This window comes from Urocampus carinirostris, chromosome 14 (genome assembly GCF_059441175.1).
Source record: "Urocampus carinirostris isolate Australia breed hairy pipefish chromosome 14, RoL_Ucar_1.0, whole genome shotgun sequence".
NCBI lineage: Eukaryota > Metazoa > Chordata > Actinopteri > Syngnathiformes > Syngnathidae > Urocampus > Urocampus carinirostris.
Window position 1 is genome coordinate 12,500,302 of NC_142362.1, and position 14,531 is coordinate 12,514,832.

A 14,531-nucleotide genomic window follows, 5' to 3' on the forward strand; every position below is an offset into this window, starting at 1 on the left:
GATGTGCTTGATTTCAAAGAGATTGTGACGCGGTTTCAAATCACGGTCGGCAGAATGATTAACGATGGAGCGTTCAAGCGAAAAATCCCAAAATGAATGCGGGCGATGTTAAGAAAAGCGAGACCACGAGTAGTGCTGTGTGAGCATTAAGCGAGAAGTACTCGGCTGGAGTGATAATGAAGTTACCTTCAATGAAGCTTATCTTGCGGTCGGCCTCCTTGACAAAATGTTCCCTGGATGTCTGCACCACCTTGGGTAGGTCAAAGATCGTCACTGCGCACTCCGGGTAGGCCGACGTGCACTGCTTGGCTAATGCTCCGCTGCAGCCTTGACGGGAAAACGGCCGCACGAAATTACTTTGAGTCATTGCACCGTGAAGACGCACAAACATAATTAAAATGGTAGGAAATCACTCACAAACGGTCAAATCAAGTCAGCGGAGCGGAACAGATGCTCGCAGGTATGTCGGCATTATTATTTATTATGACACAATTTGTATTCAGTTGTGTAGCGCCGCTTTGGCGACACGCTTCGGCTAACATGCATGCCAATAACGTGGACCACATTGAATGGAATTAGGAATGACAGAGGGACAGATGCTTGGTGCAGAAGAAAAACAGGAACTGTTGTGTTTTAGGAAGACAATCGTTTGAGGTAAAATGTATCATCGATAGAATCTATCAAAGTCAACTGCAGAAAATAAAATATTAGGATAATAATTTAATCAAAATAGTCTTAAATGTCATTGCTTAAACACACTTCTATTCTAAAGCTTATGAATTACCTATATTTCCTGTTGATGGTATCTGTGTATTAATGGTTATTACAACATCCATTGCAGCCTGGTAATCCTGGGAGGAGGATTACAGCATTTGCCGTCCCCTCTCAAAGTGCCTTCGTTTTCCTCATGTTGGGGTTTGTGAGTTTTTCCTTGCCCTCATGTGGGTTTTAGATCAGGGGATGGTGTAATAATAGTCTGTGGTTTGCAATAATCTGTGGTCTGTGCAGCCCTTTGAGACTCCTTGTGATGAAGGGCTATACAAATAAATATGACTTGACTTGCTAACAACATGCCTAATATTGTTTAAGAGATTGGAAGTGGCACTTCTGGGTGAATATATAATATAGACTTAAAAGAGAAAAATAAGTATATTAGGAGGAAAAAGAAAATATTTACGAGGTAAAATCAATTTGAAACACCAAGTTTAACATACTTGCACACATTCAGATTCAGATTCAGATATAATTTATTGTCATTCTTGTACACGTGTATACAGAACAAAATGTCAATACATCTGACCCGCACAGTTTCCTTGAATGTACAGATATAAATAAAATGTTGTATTGAGTTGGAGTATTGAAGTACTAATAATATACTAAATAATTATAGCTATGTATAGTATTAGATAGATAGATAGATAGATACTTTATTCATCCCCGAAGGGAAATTCACATTTCCAGCAGCATCCCTGAGCTGAGAACAGTACAATAATAAAGCCAAAAGAATAAAATATACAAATACCCAGTGCAAATGGGCAGTCAGGTAAACAAGTCATGCTATTGCACATCCAACCCAGTAGATGGCAGTGGGGCTTTCATTCTTAGAAAATGCAGGAAGAAATATTACTCTTTTTACAGCACGGCGACGCAGTGGTTAGCGCATGTGCGGCACAGTTCAAGTCATGGGAACCTCCTGCGTGGGTTCAAATCCAGCTCCAGACTTCCTGTGCGGAGTTTGTATGTTCTCCCCGTCCTTGCGTGGGTTTCCTCCGGGCACTCCGGTTTCCTCCCACATTCCAAAAACATGCATTTCAGGTGAATTGGCCGGTCCAAATTGTCCCTAGGTGTGAATGAGCGAGTGAATTGTCTGTCCCCGTGTGCCCTGCGATTGGCTGGCAACCAGTTCAGGGTGTCCCCTGCCCACTGCCCAATGATTCCAGCACCCCTGCGACCCTACTGAGGATAAGCGGTGCAGCTAATGAGATGAGACATTTTTAAAGGGACAGTGTTTATTTTTGCCTCCTAGTGGTTTGAAAAAACTTCCATTCAGTAAAAAAACAACAACATGGATTTAAATACTAGGTAGAAATACATTAACTATCGTCCATCCAAATTCTGTGCCGCTTATCCTCACTAGGGTCACAGGGGGTGCTGGAGCCCATCCCAGCCATCTTCGGGCTGTGGACAGGGTCACACTGAACTGGTTACCAGCCAGTCGCAGGTAACACTGAGACGAACAACTCACACCTAGGGACAACATAGACCGGCCAATTAAAGATTTTGTGACATTTTTATGAAAGAACTCTGCTCTTACCTTGTTTTTAAAACCCTATTTATGACTAAAATGAGCCTCAACGATCTTAAGTAACTGAATGGCAAATTCTAAGTGGTATTCTTAAAATAGACACAGGTTTTGGCAGTGTCTGAAATAACGCCTGCCCAGACGCCAAGGGTGTGCATCTTTTACGTCAACTTACATACTTACAAAACGTCTCCGCCCCAGTGGCCATCAACTTTTTCAAGGAAAAAAAAAAAAAAAATATATATATATATATAAATATATATATATATATATATATATTTTATTTTTTTTTTTTCCAAATCAAACCTTTGCTTTATTCCGATATCGAAATCATTGTTTGGTTTGGAAATTTCGGTTCGTTTGGCAATTTGCATACTCGGTAGCCAATCAGAAGCCTGCATCGAATAACGTCGTGCTTCCGGAATTATACACTATAAGGTGGTAAATTTGCATATCATTTTCCAAACTAGACACACAGAGAACACAAGAAAAATGGATAAGTGGTTTGGAATCAAACCAAAACCTCAGCCCCAGAAGAAAGATTCAAAAGAAGCTAACAAAATTTATGACGCTACAAAAGGTAAACGTACATTCAAAGCACCGTGGAAAGAGGAGTTCACGTGGCTTGTAGCAGACGACGCAACGCAAACATTGCATGAATGAAGATGAGTAAATACAGGAAAAAATACATGCAATTAATGTTATAAGTAGATTTATATGAGTATATGTTGTTCTGTTATATATTCTGATTATCAATCCTTAATACTTTGCAACAATGTTTATTTTTTGCGATTAGTCATCTTATTGTGTTTCAAGTTGGGAAAAATGGGACAGGCAACTTTATGGCTGGTTAGGCTACTTTTCATAGTTGTCTGCGCTTTTTGTCATGAGTTTCAGACACTGGTTTTGGTATTACTATTATTTCAGACATGTTATCAAATCATCAAACGTCACACTGTGAAATAAAATGTGCTGAAGAATTAGCTTTTTGAATTTTATCCCAAAATACATGGTGTGGCTCTGGTAAAAAAAAGAAGAAAACAAAATCAAAGTGGCTCTTTGAGTCCAAAATGTTCCGACCCTCGCCCTAATTAATACACAATGTCCCCTTGACGTTGAGCCTTATCCACGAGAAAGACCCAGCCACAGCCAGTCTGAAAACAGCAGATAACTGGGCCGTTATTGTCATCCTTTTTTCAAATCAACCTCCCACTAAAGCAGAGGGGGAGGAAAACGAGCGTATGAATTTGATGGAGGGACAGGAAAAGCAGCGAGCTGGAAAACAGGATCAAAAGATCTCATTTGGACCAACAAAAAAAAACCACGACCGTGTGTATTTGTCCTTCGGTCTTTCATCGCATGGGGCAACCTGTGACTTACACAATGGTGTGCCCTCCTTTCGTTCAATTATCTCATAATTCCGTATTTTCACGTTCGCACGAGTGCTCGCTCGTTGGCCTTCGCAGCGATCGGATCGGACGAGGTTAGGAATCAAAGCGCAACGCCGGGGAGTAAGACCCGAGCTCAACATATGAGACCCAAACTGACCTGGATGAGTCAGTTGGGTAATGACCTCCTTTTACGGGAGCTTTGCGGCTCTTGCAGTCCGCTTTGTGAGTTGTTGTCTGCCTCTAAGATGTCAAGAGGAGTTCAGCTGATGAAAATGTTGTTGTGTTTGTGCTATAAAGCTGGAGGAGTTGTGACAACCTGCTATGGTAGAGCAGCTGTGACATACTACCAGTGTTCCCTCAAGATGCGCGCATGCGCAATTGCGCACTGCTCGCACATTCTCAGCGCTAAAGAAAATCTTGCCAGCGCACAAAAATCTCATCTCATCTCATCAGCCGTACCGCTTATCCTCATTAGGGTCGCGGGGGGGCTGGAGCCCATCCCAGCCATCTCCGGGCAGTGGGCAGGGGACACCCTGAATTGGTTGCCAGCCAATCGCAGGGCACACAGGGACAGACAACTCATTCGCTCATTCACACCTAGGGACAATCTGGACCGGCCAATTCACCTGAAATGCATGTTTTTGGAACGTGGGAGGAAAATGAGGGTTCAAAATTACTAATTAAGAAGCGACTTAAGTCAAAGTTACAGTGCATGAAGGTAAAAATACACGGGTTCCCCCGACGTTGTGTCCTAAATGCAGTATTTTGAAGTCGAGTCGAAGTAGAACGAAGTTGAGTAAAGTAAGTAGAATTTGTCGAGAACCGGCTTCTTCGGCTCGGCTCACTAAAATGAACCGGCTCTTTCGGGTCCAAAACGGCTCTTCAGGTTGTTTTTGCCTCTTTAATCCCAACATGACCAAATATTATGTAAAACTATGCACAAACTGACTTAAAAGAAGGGGGGAATAGAACAAAAAGAAAAAAAAATACCAAAATGAAAAATTAGTGAAAAGCTGAGAGAAAAAGAAACAAAAGGAAGAGAAAAAAAGAAGGAAACATTTAGAAAAAAGCCAGAAAAAAAGAAAAGAAAGAAACGTAGGAAAAAAGTAAATGGAGAACAAAAAGAAAAAAGTAACAGCTCGGAAGAAATAGACACAATGGGACTTTTTTTTAATAGAATTTAAAAACGAATATTTATTTAAATACGGTAGTTCATATAAATATTCTTCATCCAAAAGTCAGTGCAGTGCCTTCTTCCTCGGGTTCAAGCCTTTTCTGACAGTCAGGAGAGAGTCTAGGTAAGGCTTTGTCAATGAATGACACTTTTTCTTATACTGAACACACATTTTTGTACATGTTAGTTGATCCCCGTTTCCTGTCGCGTTACTTTGTACCTCAAAGGCAAATTTTTTAATAGAATTTAAAAAAAGGTAGAAAAAAAAACACGGAAAAAAGAAGAAAAAGTTTGTGTTGCATTCAAATAATTTCCAATTATATCAAGTGAATCTTGTTGCCAACATTGTACCTGCACTAAAAATGTGATTAAGTGCAGTTCTGTATCTTGCAACCGACAAAATAAGCCCCCAAAAATGTTAATATTATGCGACCAAATATATCAGGAAAAAAAAAGGAAATGGATATCTTGTGAAAGAATTGTAAGAACAAATGACGTTTGTAGGCCGTACAACCTTTGCAGTAGTACATGAGTCAATTCACTCAAAAGAGAAAAATAATTTTGCATTGCCGCAAACTTAGCAAAAGTTTTGGACATGTTTGATAATTAATTATCTTGCCACACTTGGGATTATAGTTGCTCACTGTTGTTTCAAGCGTTGCTCACCGACTTTGTGTGAACGCTCAGACCCGTAAGGAAAATTACAGGGAACATTGCATACTACCATCCTTCCCCCCTCCCATTTCAAATTTATAACTTTGCAGAGGTCGAGTGAATTATGAAATCGCGTTTATTCTTTGCAGTTTTTCATTTGTGACGGACAAATTTAGCTTAATGATAGTATATTTGACTCCTCCAGATGGCATCTATAGAGTAGTGCCCCTTGCTACTTGGAGTCATTTGAGGCAGGCCACAATTGCACGCTTCAGTGGCCCAAACCAAAAAAAAAAGTGCTTTGCAGTGGTACATCCCTTACACAGGCAGCAAGGCTTGAATACTTGTTAATTATTTTTCAGGGTTATTAAACAAAGCCTGCAATGCACTGAGACCGTGAAGTCCCAATTGAGAAGTAGTGAGGGATTACAATACCCTAGAAAAATGACATTGTAATGTAAGCAGATATAACATTTTATCTTAACATTTTTGTCCTAGTGTTTTATTAAAAATGTATTTTAACACAATTGGATTGTGTTTGTGTTTAGCATTGTCTGAAACGCATGATACAAAGTTAGCGAACACCAGGGCAGACAACTCTGAAAAGTTGCCTGCCCAGCCATAAAGTTGCCTAAACAACTTAAGAAATGCCAACTCTGCCACCAACCAAAAACAGCCCAAGAACCGTCAACAATGCAGAAAGGTGTCCAGAGTTGTGTCCTCATTTGTGCCTCAATGTTAAGGGATCCGTGGGCTGTGATTTATATGCTCCCTAAAATGTAAGATTCAACTTTCAAAAAGAGGGAAAAATTGAATAATAGAGTAAAGTAAACCATCTTGTAAATCTTAGGAGACAAACTGTGCACGCTCAGTAACAATGTGGCAGCATGGGTAATGTAGTTCTTATGTTATAAAGCACATAACATCACATAGTGGTAATGGATAGCCGCGTTATATTGTTTTAATGTTGACTTCTGTTGTGAACAAAATATTTGAAGTACATTTGCCTATTTCTACTTGACCAGTGTTTCATGTGCTGAGATTTTGGTTAGTTTGTTTTACACTGCACTTTATATTGTTGAACTTGTTACTTTTGTTGTGTGAAAATAGTTGAAATACTTGAAGTACAGTAGCATATGTCTACTTGAGCAGTTGTCTGACAAGAGATTGAGTAAAACTCCCTTTGTATGGTTTTACAGTTGAATTTTGTTGTGAACGAAATACTTTAAGTACAGTACGCTATGTCTACTTGTCCAGTTGTCTCAGCTAGTGAAAGTTATTTTTATAAAACGCACTTTAAATTGTTTAATGCTGATAGTTATTTTATTATATTGGTTACAGTTTCAAGTGTAGGATAAATCTGTTGCTGGGGAGGTACACTAAATATCCAAGGTTCTATAACACAACTGTTTGTTCTTCTCTATTCAACTGACTCGAATACTGCACAGAAAATTATATAACTATCATAGCATTTGGATGTTGATACTGATGACATTTACAACAGCTAACTTGTAACCAGGGTTGGGTAGGGTTACTTTAACTTGATTACTTTCAATTACTTTTGGATTACTCCAATACCAAATATGCTAATAAAAGACAAAAGAAACTAAATATGAATAAAATTACTACATTTTGTGCAAGTAACGGAACACATGGAACGGCAAAAATGATGTTGGCAAGCTGTTTGGATTTATTTTCATTTTGTTTCTGTCGCATTTTATGTTAGTTTTGCCAGAGATCAAAGAGATCAAATAGATCAAAGCCAGGAGAGAAAGCTTACCAAGTGTTGTGAGTCATAATTTTATTCATATTTAGTTTCTTTTGTCTTTTATCAACATATTTGGTATTGGAGTAATCCAAAAGTCATTGAAAGTAATCCAGTTCAAGTAACCCTACCCAACCCTGCTTGTAACTATAATTATAACTGTCTGGTAATCCTGGAAGGGGGATACCACATGTGCGGTCCCTTCTCAAGGTTTCTTCATTTTCCTCATGTTGAGGTTTTTTTTAGTTTTCCTTGCCCTCATGTTGGTTCCAGATCAGGGGATGGTGTAATAATAGTCTGAAAAAAATAGTCTTGTGTAATAACCTGTGAAGCCCTTTGAGACTCTTTGTGATTAAGGGCTATACAAATAAAAATGACTTGACTTGACTATATTAGATTTCAATTTTAAAGTAACTCTCCCAACCCTGCCAACAAGCGTCATTTGTTCTCTCGAAAAGCGCCATGAAAACCCGAGCTATTATTATCCTAATTACACTGCATGATATCAAAATTGTCGGATGCGACATATTCATCAGTGGTGCTTGGTGCAAAGCCGGACAGAAGGTCTGCCGGAGGAGCAGCAGGTGTGTGCAGACGGAACAGATGTTGAGTGAGGGACGACGACTTAATGGGACATCCTGGTCGCAACCTTCATACCCCCTGCTGTCCACACACGTTCATTTTGGAGAGGGCGCACCCTTATTATGCATCACCTCTTGCATGAAGATGAACACATACAACTGCACTGAGAAGGGTGTCCTCTATGTGTGCGAGCGTGTAGGTGTTTTCCTGTTCCAGTGACTTCACAGCGCCCCTGTGTGGCTAGTTAGGGTATCACATAGAACTTGGATTGGATCACATAGTGCAGTGCGTTTTTGGCCAGTAATAATGTTTGGGTATAGCGAGTAGGTCAAATTTTAGGTGTTGTACATTTGATACATTGCACTCCTTTATGTATATATGTTGTTTGATTGATTGGTTGTTAGATTAAAAATAAAAAATAATCTTACACCATATTTTTTTTTCAAACGTGTTTATTTATGTAGTTTAACATGTTATATTGTACATGTGTTTCGTTACATCATATATACAGGGTTGGGTAGGGTTACTTTAACTTGATTACTTTCAATTACTTTTGGATTACTCCAATACCAAATATGCTAATAAAAGACAAAAGAAACTAAATATGAATAAAATGATGACTCATAACACGTGGTAAGCTTTCTCTCCTGGCTTTGATCTCTTTGATATCCGGCAAAACTAACATAAAATGCGACAGAAACAAAATGAAAATAAATCCAAACAGCTTGCCAACATCATTTTTGCCGATCCATGTATTCCGTTACTCCCCAAGCCTGCACAAAATTTAGTAATTTTAATCATATTTAGTTTATTTTGTCTTTTATTTGCATATTTGGTATTGGAGTAATCCAAAAGTAATTGTAAGTAATCCAGTTAAAGTAACCCTACCCAACCCTGCATATTATTGTTAATTAACATTTTGTTGTTGGATACTGATTTGCTCGACATGAATGAGATTTATTATAAAAAATGTTCAAAAATGAAGTAGCTTGGACGTTCACTGTAGAAGGAAAAAATACATGCAAATATAATTAAGTAGAATAATGCATTTTCTTATTCAAATTATCCATTCATTTTCTGCATTCAATAATTGTTGGTAATATACCGATTAAAGGGATAACCACGAACCCGTCTTTTTTCATTTTCTCCTTTTACACTTCATTTTTTTCTTAACTCTTTTATATAACATAAAAATTCGTAATATAATGCATCAAAGCAAGTGAGCCGTTTAAAAGCCGGCTCTCTTTAATGAGTTGAGCCGAAAAAGCCGGTTCTCTCAAAAGAGAAGGACTTCCTTTCACTACACAACTACCACATGAAATCCGATGTTTTTTACGACCACATGTATTTCAAATGTACTCAATCAACCCCGCCTTGTTGTTTTCAGATCAGAATGACTTACGGCGTTTTAATTCAGGTTCGGCCATTGCGACTTGATAATTGTATCCAAGGAAAATTCAAAACTATGTTGTAATGTAGGCCTACTGCTCTGCTTTCGCTTTGTTCACGTGTGATCAGAATGATGCATGATGGGAAATCCTCAGGCGGCAGAAACATGCGCACAGTAGCAGCAAACCACTCGCTTCGTTTGCAACGAAAAAAACGATACAGAGATAGAGGCTACCGCGGCGAACTCGTTTGACTTGATTTATTTGCCGTTTCGTGGTAGTCTGTGTATACCAGATAGTACCCATTACTGACAAATTTGCGTTTTTCCGTACAGATTTTCTTGTATGTCGTACACGTCTTAAAATGCATAATAAACGTACTTTGTACGGCAGAACCGTACAGGTTGACAGGTATGAGCTTGGGTATACTGAGTAGGTCAAATTTTAGGCGTTTTACATTTGATACATTACACTCCTCTATGTATTTATGTTGGTTGGTTGGCCTGCTGGTTGTTATATTTTAATTTTTTTTGTTTTACCTCCAGTGTTTTAGGATCTAGTATCAGTATTGTCAAACACACACTGCTGCCCGTCAATGCCAAGATCCGGCTCAGCGCTTCACGCCGAAAAACACAGTGACCAGATGATGAACGTGCTGTATCTGAGTAAGAACATTAGGCTTCTCCTGCTACTGGTAACCATGGAAACATGTTCATTTGGGGGAGAAAACCCCTACCCAAGGAACTGGCTTGGAAAGGGATGGGTACCGCCGGGCTGTAGCTGCCCAAGATTTGAGGTAAGATCTCGGGCCCGCATCCGAACAACCCAGTTGAGCCGGAGGGGGCTTCTCTTGCTGTTTTTTTGTTTAGTTTATTGTGGAGGGTCTGCGCAGCATGCACTTAGTTTTACTCGAGTAATTATTTGGATGGCTACTGCTTACCTCTACTTGAGTGATAATAGTCTGAAGTAACTGTACTTTTGCCCAGAAGCGTGCACTTTAGCGCTGCACTTCGGGGTTGCACGTACTTCGGCGCCAAAGTTCACACTGAATTTGAGGGACCGAGCCCTGAGTAGACCCAAAGCGGCACCTCAGCGCTGTACTTCGGTGCTGTGCGTACTTTAACCTAAGGGAACACTTTGTTGCCGTTTGTACTTTGGTGCAGAAGTTCAGCTTCAAGTTTACATTTTCCCTCAAATAAAGTCGGTCGGGTTCCGGCCTGGTTTGGGCTTTTATACTCGCAAGGTGGGCTGGATATTTTTAGGCCCGATCTTACCCCTATGCTGTATGTTAAACATACTTTTTTCAACACATTTTTCCTTGTTTTATTTGAAAATCAAGTAAAGAAAATATCCACTTAAAATCAGCAGAATTTTCTGCTATTGGGCCATTTTTTCCTGTGCAGTGCTTTACGCCGCCATTGTGGAGACTAGCATTGGAAGCTAGCATAGCGAGTATAGACAATACAATATTAGTACCACTCAGTAGGTTTTTTTGTGAGTACTGAATTGTATCAACATGCTTGAACTTTAAGAAAACATCGCCCACTTCTGGGGAGCTTTTTTTTTGGGTTGCTGTCCGCTGACTAATTTATACTTTTTGATCTCTCAATCGATGTATGATTTGCGCCCGCCCGCCCTGGCTGTTGGACAGTGTGTAGCATAGCGGGCTGCTTGTAAACTTTGCCTCTCCTTTGTCGGCTAGTGTCGTTAAAACTTGTCTCTAGGTAGCCAAACAACACATTACTTAAAATTAACAAAAACATAAAATTAAAAATCCTAGCAAAGAAATAAACGCAGTGTCTTGCGATTACACAATCGTACATCACATGGCAAAATCGATTTCAGTAAATCGCCTTAAATGACAGTCAAACATTTTTGGGGGAATAATGAGCTATTCCCCTTGTGAAAAGCTATTTTGGTGATATTCAAGCAGGTGATTAAGTCCCTCATATTTGCTAACTAACCTCTCCTGTCACTCAACTGTCATGAAGGCCTCTCATGTATCTAATTTGAGGCTCTGAAGTCTGGCTGCAAAACAAGGGACATCATGAATATGTATGTTCACCTCGACCAGCTGTCTCCCATTTACCGCGCGACTCCAACGGTTTGAAATGTTAATAGCCTCGAACAGTGACCTCGCGGAAAATGACTCTGCCTCGACGAGCGAGCGAACTTACCTCCGAGGTCGCATACGACCTTGAAAGGCGAAAGGTCGAAGGCCGTGAGGACGTCCCGGCCACAAATGTTCCATATGGAGTTCATTAGTTGCATGAACTTCACCATCTCCTCGTCAGACCTCAGCATACGAAAAGACAGCGTTATTTACCAAGGTGGTCTTTCATCCATCCATCCATTATCAGCAGTGCATATCCTCAGTAGGGTTGCGGGGGGTGCTGGAGCCCATCCGAGCTATCATTGGGCAGTGGGCAGGGGACACCCTTAACTGGTTGCCAGCCAGTCGCAGGGCACACAGAGACAGCCAATTCCCTGGCCAATAACCTGACATGATTTTGTAATGTGGGAGGAAACCGGAGTGGCTGGAGGAAAACCCACGCAAGCACGGGGAGAACATGCTAACTCCGCACAGGAGATTTGAGCCCAAGACCTCAAAACTGTGCCGCGGACGCGCTTACCACTCAGCCACCATTGGTAGTCATTCACTAAAGTTTGAATTATAGGTCCTGGTCGTAACGTTACTCACATATTTTATTGAAATATGGAGGAAAGGCAGCGTCAGCGATTCGGTGCTTGTTGGACACAGGAAGCAAGGCGGAGCATGTTCTGAATGCGGAAGTGGATCTTCCGGAGCGAAAGATTGTGGCGTAGTTAGACGGAAAAACAGGTTGTTAGCCGGGACGGGAGATCAGAACGTTGTCGGGGTTAAAAAACGTGTCGTATCAGGAGACAAACGTGGTAATCAGGAACGAAGAGTGGACAACGGGTGACAAAACGGGACCGACGGGAGTCAGAGTCAAAAATGCTTGCCTTGTGAAAACAGAGGTTCGCTGACGGACTGACAACAGGTGAGTGAAAGGACTGAGCTTAAGTAGGACGGGGAACCAATCAGGTAACCAGCAGCAGCTGGCGCCAAACGAGCGGGCACAGGTTAATGTAATGAGTCATCATGACAATATCCAGGCTTAATCCCCTTATCTTGGATTTGTGCACTACCCAAAAGTGTAACCGTGTGTGTGCGCGTGATGCCTCCTGCAAATCCCTGAAACAAGTCTGGGTTGACAGGGCTCAATATTTTATTGGGTTGCAGAGTGTACCAGAACATATCTCCTCCACACCCTTCTCATCGTTATTGCACTTATTTTCATTACACTATTGTTACGATGCACAATTCTGCATCACATCATTATTATTATAACTCAGGCCAGTTTTTCTCAGCATTATGTTGTAATTACTTTGTCTGCCTATTCATCCTGATAGTCTTATCTTTTTTTCTCTTTAATGTATTTATACTACATGTTTCAACCTGGAGTGCCATATTTAATGGCTCGATTGACTCACTCATGAATGAGTTCAATACCACCCTGACTAGTGTGCTGGATTCAATAGCGCCCATAAAACTAAAATCACGTCCTAAAAGACGCACACCTTGGTTTACTGATGAAACTAGAGCCCTTAAAAAAGAATGCAGGAAATGGGAGAGAAAATGGCGCGCTACCAAGCTTGAGGTTTTCCATCAAACCTGGTGTGACAGCTTGTTAAAGTATAAAGCGGCCCTTGCCTCTGCTAAATCGGCCTACCTTTCGAAGGTGATTGCGTCTCAAAAGAACAACCCCAAAGCCCTTTTTGACACTGTAGCATCGCTTACAAGGCAACAGGCTATCGCAGACAGTTCGACACACTCTGCTCAGGACTTAATGGTCTTCTTCACTAAGAAGATTCAATGCATACAGGAAGAAATTGCAAAAGATATTGTTAGTACCACACGTATTAAAGGACTGAAATTTACAGATGCACGACAGGGTGGCTGCCCTGGGAAAATGGCCGGTTTTAGTGAACTGTCACTTGATGATCTCAAACAAGTGGTGAATGCGGCCAAACCGACAACTTGCCAGTTCGACCCTCTCCCAGGTTCACTTATTAAAAGTCTTTTTAGCGTCCTTGGGCCTTCAGTTCTAAATATTATAAATACATCACTCTCCTCAGGTGTAGTTCCAGCAGCTTTTAAGTCCGCCGTTATTAAACCCACACTGAAACGACCCAACCTTGATCCAGAAATATTAAGTAATTACAGACCTGTGTCAAACCTACCTTTCCTCTCTAAAGTACTCGAAAGAGTAGTGGCACAGCAGCTGAATGCTTTCATATCGGAGAATAACCTTTTTGAATCCATGCAATCAGGATTCAGGGCTAACCACTCTACTGAGACAGCTCTGATCAAGGTAACAAATGATCTCCTAATGTCAATAGATTCTGGCGCTTCATCACTTTTGCTGCTGCTGGATCTTAGTGCTGCTTTTGACACAGTGCGCCACAATATCCTACTAGAACGGTTGGAAAAATGGATTGGTCTCTCAGGAGCCGTCCTCTCGTGGTTCAAATCTTACCTCTCAGATAGGACGCACTGTGTTAAATATGGTGAAATGACATCTGAGCCCTTTAATGTTACCTGCGGTGTTCCGCAGGGTTCAGTGCTCGGCCCCCTACTTTTCAACATTTACATGCTTCCATTAGGTGATATTATTCGCAAGTACAATATCAGCTTCCACTGCTACGCAGACGACACTCAACTGTATCTTCCGTTGGAGGAATCTTCCACACTAAACTGTGGAAATTTGGAGGCCTGTCTCACTGAGATAAAAGAGTGGATGTCACTCAATTTCTTGCGTCTTAACTCTGAAAAGACCGAAATGTTAGTCATTGGTCCTTCTAAATGCCGGGACTTATTCGCAAAAACTGCTGTGAACATTGACAAATGTCACATCACACAGAGTGACTCAGTTAAAAATTTAGGTGTCATATTTGACCCTGATCTATCCTTTGAGATGCATGTAAAGCAAATTACTAGAACTGCCTTCTTCCATCTTCGCAACATTGCTAAAATCCGTTCAATACTGTCTCAGTCTGATGCGGAAACAATAATTCATGCATTTGTTACCTCCCGTCTCAATTACTGCAATGCACTACTCTCCGGTCTCCCGAAGTCCAGAATCAAGTCTCTTCAGCTAGTACAAAATGCCGCAGCGAGGCTTTTAACTAGGACAAAAAAGTACGATCACATAACACCGATTATGGCTAACCTGCATTGGCTCCCAGTTAG

General features: G+C 40.8%; 1 protein-coding gene across 1 annotated transcript in view; it reads right to left on the reverse strand.

Annotated features, from left to right (window-relative positions):
* Nucleotides 1–14,531, reverse strand: part of asmt (acetylserotonin O-methyltransferase) — a 34,433-nt gene that overhangs the window by 6,630 nt on the left and 13,272 nt on the right. The window contains exons 5-6 of the mRNA XM_088352979.1: nucleotides 11,434–11,552; nucleotides 187–327 (exon numbers count right to left, since the gene is read on the reverse strand). Of these exons, the coding sequence (XP_088209105.1) occupies nucleotides 187–327; nucleotides 11,434–11,552 (260 nt within the window). The remainder of the gene's footprint in view (nucleotides 1–186; nucleotides 328–11,433; nucleotides 11,553–14,531) is intronic.